This window comes from Arvicanthis niloticus, chromosome 18, assembly GCF_011762505.2.
Source record: "Arvicanthis niloticus isolate mArvNil1 chromosome 18, mArvNil1.pat.X, whole genome shotgun sequence".
Taxonomy (NCBI): Eukaryota; Metazoa; Chordata; class Mammalia; order Rodentia; family Muridae; genus Arvicanthis; species Arvicanthis niloticus.
In genome coordinates this window covers 35,732,883-35,745,646 of record NC_047675.1, presented here as the reverse complement: position 1 = coordinate 35,745,646, position 12,764 = coordinate 35,732,883, and the positions used below count along the sequence as shown (strand labels likewise).

The 12,764-nt window shown below is 47.7% G+C and overlaps 1 protein-coding gene across 2 annotated transcripts; it reads left to right on the top strand.

The window, feature by feature from the left end:
* Positions 1-1,151: 1,151 nt before the first annotated feature.
* Atxn1l (ataxin 1 like) lies at positions 1,152-12,258 on the top strand. 2 transcript variants are annotated; one of them, XM_034522530.2, is made up of 3 exons: positions 1,152-1,305; positions 3,549-3,610; positions 5,022-12,258. In XM_034522530.2, exon 3 carries the CDS (start codon positions 5,139-5,141, stop codon positions 7,200-7,202), a length of 2,064 nt encoding a protein of 687 aa, XP_034378421.1. In that variant the 5' UTR covers positions 1,152-1,305; positions 3,549-3,610; positions 5,022-5,138; the 3' UTR covers positions 7,203-12,258. The 2 variants fall into 2 exon arrangements, with proteins under 2 accessions (XP_034378421.1, XP_034378422.1); XM_034522531.2 differs by having other exon boundaries at positions 5,019-12,258.
* The last annotated feature ends 506 nt before the right edge of the window (positions 12,259-12,764 follow it).

The following is a 12,764-nucleotide window of genomic DNA, read 5'->3' as shown; positions in this document are numbered from 1 at the left end:
AGAAACCCATTCAGTATCGGCTGGTCTTTACAACCCCCCCTCCAGCTTCTCTCTTCAGTTCATTTTTATAAAACATGCATAACCACTTCTCCAGTATAGTTGTAATCTGAACACAAGATCAAGTATTGGCCAAATGTGGTGCTTGCCTGTTGTGGTGGTTTGGATAAGAAGTTTCCATACAGTCTTAGGTGTTTGACTCTTGATGCCCAGTTAGTGGCACTATTAGGTAAGTATGGCCTTGCTAGAGGTTGTAAGTCACTAGGGATCTGGCTTTGAGGTTCAGAACCACAAGCAATTCCCAGTTCACTCTCTCTGCTTTGTGCTTTGCAGTTCTAGATGTGATCCCTCCTCACTGCTCCAGCCTCTATGGCTGCTGCTTGGGGTCATGCCTTCCACACCACAGTGGACTCCTAACCCTCTCAAACTGAACTGCAAGCTCAAATCAATTCTTCTGTAAGCTGCCTTGATCATGTCTTATCCCAGCAACAGAAAAGCAATACACGCATCTGTCATATCATCACTTGGGAGATATAGGCTGGAGGATTAAGAGAGTTCAGGCTCACCCTAAACTACACAGTGAGTTCAAAACCAGTCTGAGCTACTTGCTACCCTGTCTCAAAAACAAACAAATGAACAAATCAACAAAAATCCTTCCCTTCCACTATCACTAAACCAACCTGCTTTCCGCTGTAGTTAGAAGCCCTTTGTCTCATTACCCACACACTCCCAGGTCTTCAGTACTTGCTTCATCTTTCTCTAAGTCCTGAACAGGTGCACATTTTTGGCTGCCTCCGGCTATTTCTAACTTTCTAAGGTTATTGACCCTTGAAAAGGTTTGGGTCAGCTCTCTCTTACCCTGACCCTACAATAACCCTGCCATCTTTCCATTCCAGTAAATTCTGGGGCTTCCTAAACAGAGTTCCCCAGGGATCTCCACTATCTGGACTTCTAGTGATAGCCTGTGAAAACTTCTCTAGGGAATCCAAGCCTGGGCGTTTAAGGAAACATCACCTACTCACTAGACCCATTCAGACGGATAGGCGTTCATTTTCCCACCAAAGGGGGGCGCTGGGCATGATGGGCAGGCGGCCAACTTCCTCCTCCGTGAGGTAGGCGGCGCTCCCTGACCAGGTGACGTCATCTCCCCGCGTCGGGGGCGGGATGCGCTTAACGCCATCTCCAGGCGCCCGGCTTGGGGGGGCCGCTGGGTGTGGGGCGGCTCCGGGGCCGGGGATGGCGGCGGCCGCGGTGGCGGCGGCTCCGGGACGAGCGGGAGGAGTCCTGGGAGCTCCGTGAGATGGGCCGGTGAGTGTCGCCTGGAGCGGTGGCCGCTGGGCTGGCCTGAGGCCAAGCAGGCCTGGGTTGGGAGCTCTAGTGGAAGGGCCCCCCCAGAAGCTCGTTGCCTTACCCGGCCGAGGGCCCCCCAAACAGCGGGCAGGGAGAGCGAAAGCGGCCGTGCCTAGCCCTCTAGGTGCTGCTTTCCCGCCTGGCCCAGAAGGCGGCCTCAGGCCCTGATGCCCCGGTGGTGTTGTCCCCGCGGGCCAGGATGTCCGAGTTCTCAGGGCGGGAAGGGCCCCCCAAACAAGGAAGCGTCGCCAGCGGGGCCTGGCCTCAGCTCCACATCTGACCCCCGACCCCCTAAATGTAGAATCCCCCAGTTCAGGCCTTTACTCCTGTCGGAACAAGGATCATCAAAAGCCATCATCCCTGGTCTCTCTACCAAGGCTGCTCCCTTTTTGTGGGGCGTACCTCTTCCTCTGAATTTGGGTCTCCCTCAGTGTGCAGTCTCTTGATTCTATTCCTTGCGTGAAAAGGAGCTGCCTTCTCGGCTCTGTTGTCAGGTCTCTGGAATGGTTCCGTTGCCCCTTAGCTCAGATAGGTTCACAAGTTGTGTCATTTCCCATGAGAAATTCTCCAAAGCTGCTCCATACACCCACACCCTGGTTTCAGATTTTGAAGTGTTTTACGTTGTGGGAACCTAGTGGGCAGGCTGAGCTTGCTTTTTTGCTTTTTTTTTTCCCCCCCCGTCATTTCATTATCTTGTGTTTGCTAACTCCTCAACCCATAGACAGGTTTCCTTAGCTTTTTTGTTTTAGCTACAGAGGGCAAGCATCATTTTGGGACTTAAGAAAATGAAAGAAAGCTGAGTGCTTTCAATTAAACTTTTGATGAGGAATGAATGCGTGACTTGTACCCACTTTGTGATTTATTTGTGGCATTAGGAATCTGTTTTTACACATTTCCATCTTTTGTGTACCCTTGAACCATGTCTATCTTAAGTAAACGTTGCCTTCAGTTGGATTGAGCTTGTCTTGCAATATTCTGACTTTGACAGAACCGGCTGTTTCTCTGTACTAGTCAATACAGCTAACTCAGTTGTTAAGACTTCGTTCGGTTTTTGTTTTGTTTTGAGAGGGTCTTATGGAGCACAGGCCGACTTCTGACTTGCTGTATAATCGAATGTAGTTGGTGATTATCTTGAACTTACAATCCTCTTCTTTCTGCTTCCAAAGTAGTAGGATTGCAGGTGTCCACCACCATTTCCAATCTGTGTGGTGTTGGAGATCAAACCTAGGGCTTGATGCATTCTAGTCAGGCACTTTACCAACTGAGCGGCATCCGGAACCTTGAAAGGCCATGTTCTTTAATTATTGATGTTTCTGGCAAGTGTAGATTCAGATATTGGTAGCTTAGTAATAGTTTTGTTCCCCATTTGTTGGCTACATAGAATCAAAATGGCGTTTTCATTTTCTTTCACATTTCACTAAGTACTTAAGGTGAAATTGCGCAGAAAATTTTACATACATACGTGTGTGTGTGTATACACACACAGGAGTACTTTTAATTTTACTTAGAAAAATCTGTTAATATAGCTTTCACTTTGAGTAACTCCCCCTTGACCTCCTTTTTTGCCCCAGAAACATAAATAATTGTTCCTTTTCCTCTAGTGACAGCTTTCTTATTTAAATAATCTCTACATCTATGTATTCATAGGGACTTAATAAAGCTGAAACTCCCAGCTTCTCATTGCTCACATGTAGACAGTATTAAGTCTCTCGTTTTTATTTGTGCATTTAAGCAGAATTTGGATTGGAAATGAGCTTAATCATTGGGGCATGGGTAGAGCATGAATAATATGATGGTAAAGAAATGAACACTGCAAATTTCTTTCCAGAGATGTCTTACAAAAATTAAAGCATAAAAGATTTTTTTCGGTTTTGTTTTGTTTGTTTGTTGTTGTTTTGGTTTTGTTCTTTTAGGAGTCCCTGCATCTTGGGCCCCAGGAATGGAACTCAGGTCTCAGCAGCCAGTGCGTTTACCTGCTGAGCCATCTCATTAGCCCCGGATTGTTTTTCCCTTCAGTTTCCTGGGCACTCGGGGTAAATGTGCTATTACCACTGGGTTGAGAATGAAGCAAGAGTTTAGGGACTTCAGTGGTTTTTGTTTGTTTGTTTGTCTGTTTTTGTGGCTTTGGAATCACCTTTCATGATGGCCCTGGGGAAGATGAGAGCTCTGCCTCTAGCTTATGTCAGCCTTGTGTCTTCTAGGCTCCCAAGCCAGAGGGGAGGACACTTATTACAGCTGCTCAGAGGCACCACCAGAAGCTCAGGTAATAGAAGCACTTTGGATTCCTTGTTTCAGAAGAAAAAAAACAAAAAAACCAAAAAACCAACACAACCCTGGCACGTGACAATGGAAAAACAGAATTCAGCCTGATTGGAAAAATTATTGCCAAGGTCATATGCATTGAAGCACTCATATGAAAAAGATACTTTATGATTTTTTTTTTAAACCAAAACAGGTTCTCATGTAAGCCCAGGCTGTCCTGATTCATTAAGGACAGTGTCTCACTAAGGGTGATCTCAAACTTCTAAACTCTTATCTCCATCTCCCAAGTGCTGGGACTATATGCATGCACCATCACAGGGTCTAAAGAGATGCTTTTTGACAGTGGATAAAAGTGATTACAGAAGCTGGGTGTATTAGCACACGCCATTGATCCCAGCACTTGGGAGGCAGAGGCAGGAGGATGTCTGAGTTTGAGGCCAGCCTGGTCTACAGAGTGAGTTCCAGGACGACCAGGGATACACAGAAAAACCCTGTCTAAATAAAACAAAACCAACCCCCCCCACTTCCCCCCCCCCAAAAAAAAAGGTGGAGAGAGGTATAGAAAGTGACACTAAGAAAGGGGAGAGAGAAGTAAGTGTCCGTGTATGGAGACACGGAACTAGAATTGTCTGATGTAATACCCAGAGCAGAGCTACAGTGGACAGGCACTGGAAGGAGAAACAAGACAAAAGAAGGCAAATTGAAGGTGGTCAGTGAGAAGAAGGAGGCTTTAGACTAGAGGACAGGAAGTCATGCATGAGGTCAGAATTTTTTGGGTGCTAGTCAGAGGGTGGAGGAACAAGAAGCTGTAGAGCAAGCTAACATAGTAACGTTTCTCATGGGTCAAAACTGGAATGTAAAGTTTCTTGAAACAACAACAAAAACACTCCATTTTATAATATGTTTAGGGAACAAGGTTTACAAACCTCAGTACTTAGTAACATGAATTTAGGCAGTCTTAGGTTGAAGAGATGGGAGAAGGTGAGGTCATAGCCAAAATTAACCTGGGGAAAGGAAACAAGAATGAGGTCATACAAACAGGGAAAGAGGATGGCACATGAGTCTTTGATAGCAAAAGGAGAAATTTAGGAAGGAGCTAGCAGCAAAGACGTGTGCTACCAGCCCTGATCAAGGGAGGCGACTGAGAAGAGATAAGGGCCTCAGGAAAAGCATGACTAACCCAGAAGTTGGCAGTGAAGAGATTCTGGAGCCCTCTGGTTACTTATGTATCTTGGCTGTGCATTCTTGTAGCTCTTCGTGGTTTTCCTGCCTTTTGTCTTGTCCTAGGCTGACAGGTGAACAGGCAGCCTCCTTCTCTGCCCCCTCTCATGCCTCCTTTTTGTACGGTTGATACTTTGTTTGACTTGATTCCCTATGTTACTTTTCTCTGCCTCTGGTTTATTCCCTAGCAGATGTGGGCACCACAGCCAGCAGCAGAGTGGGGTGCAGGGAAACCACAGAGAAATCACTTCTGATGCCCAAAGGAGCAAGCAGACTCCATCCAGGCTCCGGGAACATCACGAAGCAATATGAAACCTGTTCATGAGCGGAGTCAGGAATGCCTTCCACCAAAGAAACGAGACCTCCCTGTGACCAGCGAGGATATGGGGAGAACTACCAGCTGCTCTACAAACCACACACCCTCCAGTGATGCTTCTGAATGGTCCCGAGGGGTTGTGGTGGCTGGGCAGAGCCAGGCGGGAGCCAGAGTCAGCCTTGGGGGTGATGGAACTGAGGCCATAGCTGGTCTGACAGTAGATCAGTATGGCATGCTGTACAAGGTGGCTGTACCACCTGCCACCTTCTCACCAACTGGCCTCCCATCTGTTGTGAACATGAGCCCCTTACCCCCCACATTTAATGTAGCGTCTTCACTGATTCAGCATCCAGGAATCCACTATCCCCCAGTCCACTATGCTCAGCTCCCATCCACCTCACTGCAGTTTATTGGGTCTCCTTACAGCCTTCCTTATGCTGTGCCACCTAATTTCCTACCCAGTCCTCTCCTCTCTCCTTCTGCCAACCTTGCCACCACTCACCTTCCACACTTTGTGCCATATGCCTCACTCCTAGCAGAAGAAGCTACTCCTCCCCCACAGGCCACATCCCCAGCTCAGTCATTTAACAAATCCTCTTCTGCCACCTCCCCACCCGGCCAGTTGCCACATCACTCGAATACTCAACCACTGGATCTTGCTCCAGGCCGGATGCCCATTTATTATCAAATGTCTAGGTTGCCTGCTGGATATACCTTGCATGAAACTTCAACAGCAGGTGCCAGCCCTATTCTTACTCCTCAGGAGGGCCAGTCTGCTCTGGAAGCAGCTGCTGCCAATGGACAGAGACAACGAGAGCGAAGTGTAAGACGAGAGAGTGAAGTCCTTGACTCCACCAGCATCAAGGGTGAAAGCCAAGGACTGGTGCCGGTGGTAGAATGTGTGGTTGATGGACAATTGTTTTCAGGTTCTCAGACTCCGAGAGTGGAGGTGGCAGCGCCAGCACATCGAGGGACCCCAGACATCGACCTAGAGGTCCAGCGGGTAGTCGGCGCCTTAGCTTCTCAGGACTATCGTGTGGTGGCAGCTCAGAGGAAAGATGAACCCAGCCCTCTTAACCTATCCCATCATACCCTTGACCATCAGGGTGAGGGACGAGGATCAGCCAGGAATCCTACAGAACTGGTGGAGAAAAGTCAGGCCTGTGTGTTCTACCCTCAGTCCCATCAGGAACCAGTAAAACACAGACCTTTACCCAAAGCAATGGTTGTAGCCAATGGCAACCTGGTGCCCACTGGAACTGACCCTAGCCTGCTGCCTGTGGGCTCAGAGATCCTGGTTGCATCAAGTCTGGAACCACAGGCCAGAGCCACCTTCCCAGACAAGGAGCCAACGCCACCTCCCGTTACCTCCTCCCACTTGCCCTCCCATTTCATGAAAGGCGCCATCATTCAGCTGGCTACAGGGGAGCTGAAGCGGGTAGAGGATCTCCAAACCCAGGATTTTGTGCGTAGTGCCGAAGTGAGTGGGGGCCTGAAGATTGACTCTAGCACAGTCGTGGACATTCAAGAGAGCCAGTGGCCTGGCTTTGTTATGCTGCACTTTGTGGTTGGTGAGCAGCAGAGCAAAGTGAGCATTGAGGTGCCCCCTGAGCACCCCTTTTTTGTATATGGCCAGGGTTGGTCCTCCTGCAGCCCTGGGCGGACTGCACAACTCTTCTCTCTGCCCTGCCATCGGCTACAGGTGGGAGACGTCTGCATCTCTATCAGTTTACAGAGCTTGAACAGTAACTCAGTTTCTCAGGCCAGCTGTGCTCCCCCAGGGCAGCTGGGTACACCCCGAGAAAGGCCTGAGAGGACAGTCTTGGGGCCCAGAGACCTATGTGACAGCGAGGGGAAGAACCAGCCTTCAGGAGAGGGTTCCCGGGTGGGAGAGCCCTCCCAGCCTGAGCCTGGTGCTCAGGCCTGCTGGCCAGCCCCAAGCTTCCAAAGATACAGCATGCAAGGGGAGGAGGCACGGGCTGCACTGCTCCGTCCCTCTTTCATTCCACAGGAGGTAAAGCTGTCCATCGAAGGGCGTTCCAATGCAGGAAAATGAACCTCTTTCCCAACCCAGGACTGGGGCTTTCTCCCCAGAGGTGAGCCTCACCGTGAGCATCGAGAGGATTTGCACATGCCAAGCAGAGAATGGCTCTCTTGGCAGTGAGATTTGGGGGAATTAGGCATTAAGACAGCCTCCCAAAGCAGGATGTGTTGCTTGTTATCCCATGGCATCCTCTCAGGACAGCTCTAGAGGGTGCTGAGATGGGGAATTGCAGGCTTGGAGCAAGAAAGGGTAGGAGTGCACATAGGATAAGAAACATTCCAAAATCAGGGCCTCCCTGTTTTTTCCTACTCACCCCTGGCTCCTGCAAGGGAAAGTACAGGCTTTGGGAGCAGGTGGCAGAGGGAGGAAGCAAAGAAAGAGCCAAAAAGGATGACCACAGCTTATAGTAGCAGTAAAACTGTTTTCTTTCTTTTTTCCTGTCTCCCTCCCCTCCTTTGTGGTGGAAGGGCAGGAGGCCCAGTGGTTGAAAATAAGAGGGTTCCCACCCAGAACTCTTCTTGTGAGAGATGTGCACTTTAAAGGGTGGTTTTGTTACAGATGTTTATGGCGGGGGTTTGGGGTGGGGCAGCACCATGATCTACGGAACCATGCTTGGTCCTTCGCTTCTGACCGTTCCCATCTCACCTCACCATTCCGCTATAAGGCTTCAGGTTTGAGAATGAAGGACGCCTGGCCAGGAACCCAGTTGGGGCTGTGGAGAAAAGATTGGACTGATAGATGAAGGGACCTAGGCAAAGCTTTTGAAAGGCCACTAACCTAAACTCCCACTCAACCTGTGGGCCCCGCTTTGATAATTCATTCAGTCTGTAGTAGTAACTTCGGGAAGACCTGGAGGCCTTTACCCCTAGGCACCCACACTCCTCCATTGTCTGTCTACGTTGTGCCTTAGTGCCTGCACTGCCCCATCCTTCTGCTGCCTGACCTCTGCATGGTGTCTTGACCTGGGCCTCATGTGTAGCTGCACTGCCTTTGTCCACTAAGACCTCTAGTTTTTGGTGTTTAAGGGTCCCTGGTTTCCCTATCAGCTATAATTTTTATATTTAGAAACTCAAAATCATGTCCTCTTCCACTGGCAGCAATATAGTGGGGAAACGAGAGAAAGCGTGCCCGAGGCTGGGCACTCCCACTGCGGTGGGTTTCTTGGCCTCCTCCCATCGAAATCCAATGCCTCTCAGCATTTGGCTTAAGTTGTACCCTCCCAGCATCAGCTCTGAAAGGCTAGAATAGTCTCTGTAACATCTTAGCAGAGGTTTCCGTGTATGGTGGTGGATTCTTCTAGAAAGAGTGTCTTCTGTCTTGGTTGTATTTTCTACATCTGTCTTATTCCCACATTTCCCCTACAGCTTGCAGTAGTGTCAGCTTGGACTGTAGGATTCCATTGGGTATTAGGATTTAGATTTCCCTCCCCCCACCAACTTTCAAGTGGTTGAGTAATTTTTTTGTGAAGGTTTTTTTTGGGGGGGGGGGTGGGGGCAGGGTTCTTTAGACTCTTGAAGGCAACTCAGGGTATTGTCCACCCAGCTGTGTAGTTAGACTTCTCCCAGGGAATGATTGTGGCATTTCCTTCATAGATAGACTTGGACCAGCCATCTGGATATGGCCTGTCATCAGGAGTCCTACACTTCTGAAGTATGAGCAAAACTTAAGGCAAGTCTTGTGATCTCTCTTTCACTTCCTCCCCAGCTGCCAAATGGGGATAAATAATCTTACCTACCTCCTGGGGGGAGGGGAAGTTCTGAGAATGGAGTCATTCTTAGTGTTCAGGTGCTAAAGGTTGTTCTCTTTGGGAACAGAGTGACAGAAACTGGCTAGTTTGCTCTAAATCTTACATTCTGTTTCATACCTTGAGAGCAGATACCTGGTCAGCGAGCTTTTAGGGGGGCATTCAAAGGATGCTGCTTAACCTGACCGCAAGCACTGAAGTCTCTGGTTTATGTCAGAATCAAACACCGACCTTGTGCTGTATTGGAGATGACATTCTTCCCCTTCTTTTGCCCCCATTCTCTGCTGCTTCTCTGGCTTGTTTCCTACAGTGGGGGCCTGTGGGGTTGAGTCTTGAGGAATTCTCTCAGATGAAAGCCGTAGGAGAAGGCCTCATCTCCTGACTGTTTGATGACCAACTCATTCCTAGGTATTATTGCATGTGTGGGCTTCTCACAAGGCCCCCTTCCTTAGAAGGCTCATCATGGAATTTAGTGACATGCACTGTAGATGCTCAAGAAATGTCTACCCAGGATACCACAGAGCTTCTTCCTCTTGGGGCAGACATGTAATTGGCTAGTATTTGACATCAAATCGTTCTGTACTTGGGCTGCTTGTAGCTGAATCCTTGGGAAAAGAAATTGTTGGGGGCCTTGACAAATGGGGCGCTGACCTTTCTGCTGTGGTTCCTTATCTCTGTTTGGTAAACAAAACAAAAAAACACAGCAACTCCCTTAATGTGGCGCCATGCGTATGTAACTGATTTTGCTGAGAGCTACCTTTCCTGAAGTATGCACCCTAGAAAAGAAAGTGTGTGCTAATGCTTGTCAGAGCTGTGGCAGTACTTAACCCTGAGTATGAAAGAGACGTGAATGGCTTTTAGAGTGAGCATTTCAGTGGTTAGCTGCCAGCTTTTGGGGACTGGGCAGTTGACAAAGACTAGCTTGGTCGTAGTTAGTGGTAGGACACTCCCAAAACTTGGAGAAAGAACTGCTATCTGAAGCTATCAGAAATACCTATGCCAATACAGAAGGGGAACTTGGGAAGGAGATTGGGTCCTCAGAGCCGAGAGCTTATTCCCAATAGAGGAGCCCAAGAAGAGCTAGACTGAGCCCTCTACACTTACGGTCCCATTTGGTCTTAACACGATGGCCTTTGTTTGCTCCGTGCTGCTTTGCCACTGCTGTTGTCTGCTCACTGTCCCGCCTGTTGCTCATGGCAGCTCCTGTCCTTCATGTCTCTGGCCATGTAGACTCTCAGGCATCCTATCCATGTTTAACCTGTGTTCTGCCAGTATGACTGCATAGCACAGCCATATTGAGCAGGCAGGTGTGAATGCTGTTGATGGGCTGGTAAATCTGAAGGAGGTGGCTTCAGTGCTCTCAGGAACCCTTAGGCTCCAAAAATTTGCCTGCCTTGAGAGAAAGACAAACACATCTTTTCTCTCTCCTTTATGGTACTTCTCAGAACAAGAGGAGCTGAGTCAGGGCTTGAGGCAGCATCCCAGTGTGTTTGTCTAGCCCGATGCTGGGGTTGAGAAAGTGAAGTTTGGTTGAAATAGCTCCTCAAGTTGCGTTTCATTTTATTTTTACCAATGGGTATTAGAGGCATTTTAAGAGAACAAGGATGGTAGCATAATTCAAACCTGCATTGAACAGGAATATTGAAGAGTTGGGTGGTCACACTAGTGTGAGCTGAAGATGGATATTGGGAAAGGCTCAGGCCACCTGGGGTAAAGATAACCAGATTGATCCAATTGGCCATGGGAACTTAGGCCAGGGTCTTAGAAGTGAGCAGGACAAAGGCCATGTTTTAGAGATGTGTTAACTTCCTAGGACTAAGTTTACTAAACTACACTGAAGCTATTATACTTTCTAGATCAGAAAAATTGTACACTACAGTTGAAGAGCTGAATTCTACTATGGATGGATGTTGTGAGCCCTTGCTTGGAAGCCTTCCCCTTCTAGCTTCCCCAGGGTAGGAAAGGTCTCCCACATTATGCAATAATAAAATAAGCATCTGGGTCTTTGCAGCTGTCAGTTGTTTTTTCAACTCTAGGATCCATCTTTGGACCAAAAGTCTGGTCTGGGCCTAGGATGACATTGGCCCTCGATGCTAGAGTTGGCTGCATTCTCTCCTTACCTGCAGACTATGCACAGTTCCTGGAGCAGAGGGAGAGGTGGTGTGGCTTGCCCTGCTGAGCCTTCTCAGCAGGAATAATAGTAATAAATGCACTTTTCACACTAAAGGTTTCTTTGTTAGTTCTCCTGTTAAGCCTAGATCTTTCCCTAGTAGATTGCAAACTCAACAGTCTGTGTGATCCCAAAGCCATTCCACTGTAAATGCCTGGCAGTAAAGATGGCCCCAGACTGGGTTCCTGCCTGCAGTGTGTGTGGTGGTAGCCCATGTGCCTTTACCTAATGTCAGATTTGCAAGCGTTTAGTCTGTCTTTATGTTAGGGGGTCTTAGGAACTTCAGAGAGAGAACCGATAACTGGTTTTATGCCCACCCCACACTCTGCCAGGGACTTTGCTTGTACTTGTAAATGGTGAGGGTTGGTGAGCTGCTGGTATTGCTGAAGGCAGGGTGGACTCCTCACTTGCTTCATAGTGCACTCATTGAATTGGATTGGGGAAGAGACTGACTGTATTCAATGGCAAACTTGAAGTATTAAGGCTGTCCTCTACACACTCCCTAGTCACAGGATCCCTGTAGCCAAAACAGTATATGTTCTAGCTGCAAAGAGCAGACTGCTCTCAGCTTGCATAGCACCTTAGGGGAGGGAAGATAGATGGATAGGTAACGGGGTGGAGGAAGAATGGGAATTTGGTCATCCAGGTGGCTTTAGGGTCCTAAGGAGAAGAATGGCACTGGGGAGGAGGGCTGGATGGATCTGGTTTGTGTAGGAGTTCCCTGTAGATAAATTACTGGTCCCCCAACCACTATCCCCAGTATGTAATGGCTGAATTAATATGTATTCAATTGCATTGTATCTAAAGCCTTAGAACTAGTCAGGTGCTCCTCCCACCCAATACCATTTCTTACCCTCTAATCCTACCTGATCTTTAACAAAGCATTAATAATTCTAAGGATAATCTCTATTTTGTTGTGCTTTTTTGTAACTGTTTTAAATAAATCAATTTGTACTGTATATTTGTACTTTTGTGAGATCCTTTTTGCTGTTTTACCATTTTAAGTCTCTGTACTTGGCTACACACAGATTGTATTTTTATTGTTAATGCTCTCTTCTTATGGATACCTGCATTTAACTTGTGGACTATGTAAACACAATATATATCAATATCTATATATCTATATATCGATCTATATAAACTACTAGCTTTTCCTTTTGGTGTTTGCGCCTTTTTCCTATCTCAGCTTGGTGGGTGGCCATTGGGTGGGATCACTTGGAGCACAGATGGTGCTGGTCACTGGTAAACTTGGTAGGTGGTGGGACCTACCTGAACCATGGTCTGCTCCCACTGTTGTGGATTTCAGAGTCTGGGAAATCTATCTGTAGACTAAGTTTGGCAGAATTAATCTCTAGGACCCATAGATGTCCTAACTGCTGATTTATCCCATGTGATCCTTTTCTCTGGCATACTGCCACACGTTGAAGTAATTCCAGTCACAGCAGCTGCTTCTGACTTAGGTGGTGAGACACTCAAGCACACTTATTTACTGTGTACCACAGCTATCCTGTGATTTATCAATTGTCTATCGCTAGCATTACCAGCATTTTTTGACAGGAATTAAATAGTTACACAGTAATAAGACAGTGTTGGTTTTTTTTGGGTTTTGTTTGTTTGTTTTTGGGTTTTTTGAGACATAGTATCATTACAACATTCTGGC

What these genes read in the sequence shown, in the direction of transcription:
- Atxn1l (XM_034522530.2), top strand. Translation starts at nt 5,139, where the DNA reads ATGAAACCTGTTCATGAGCGGAGTCAGGAATGCCTTCCACCAAAGAAA.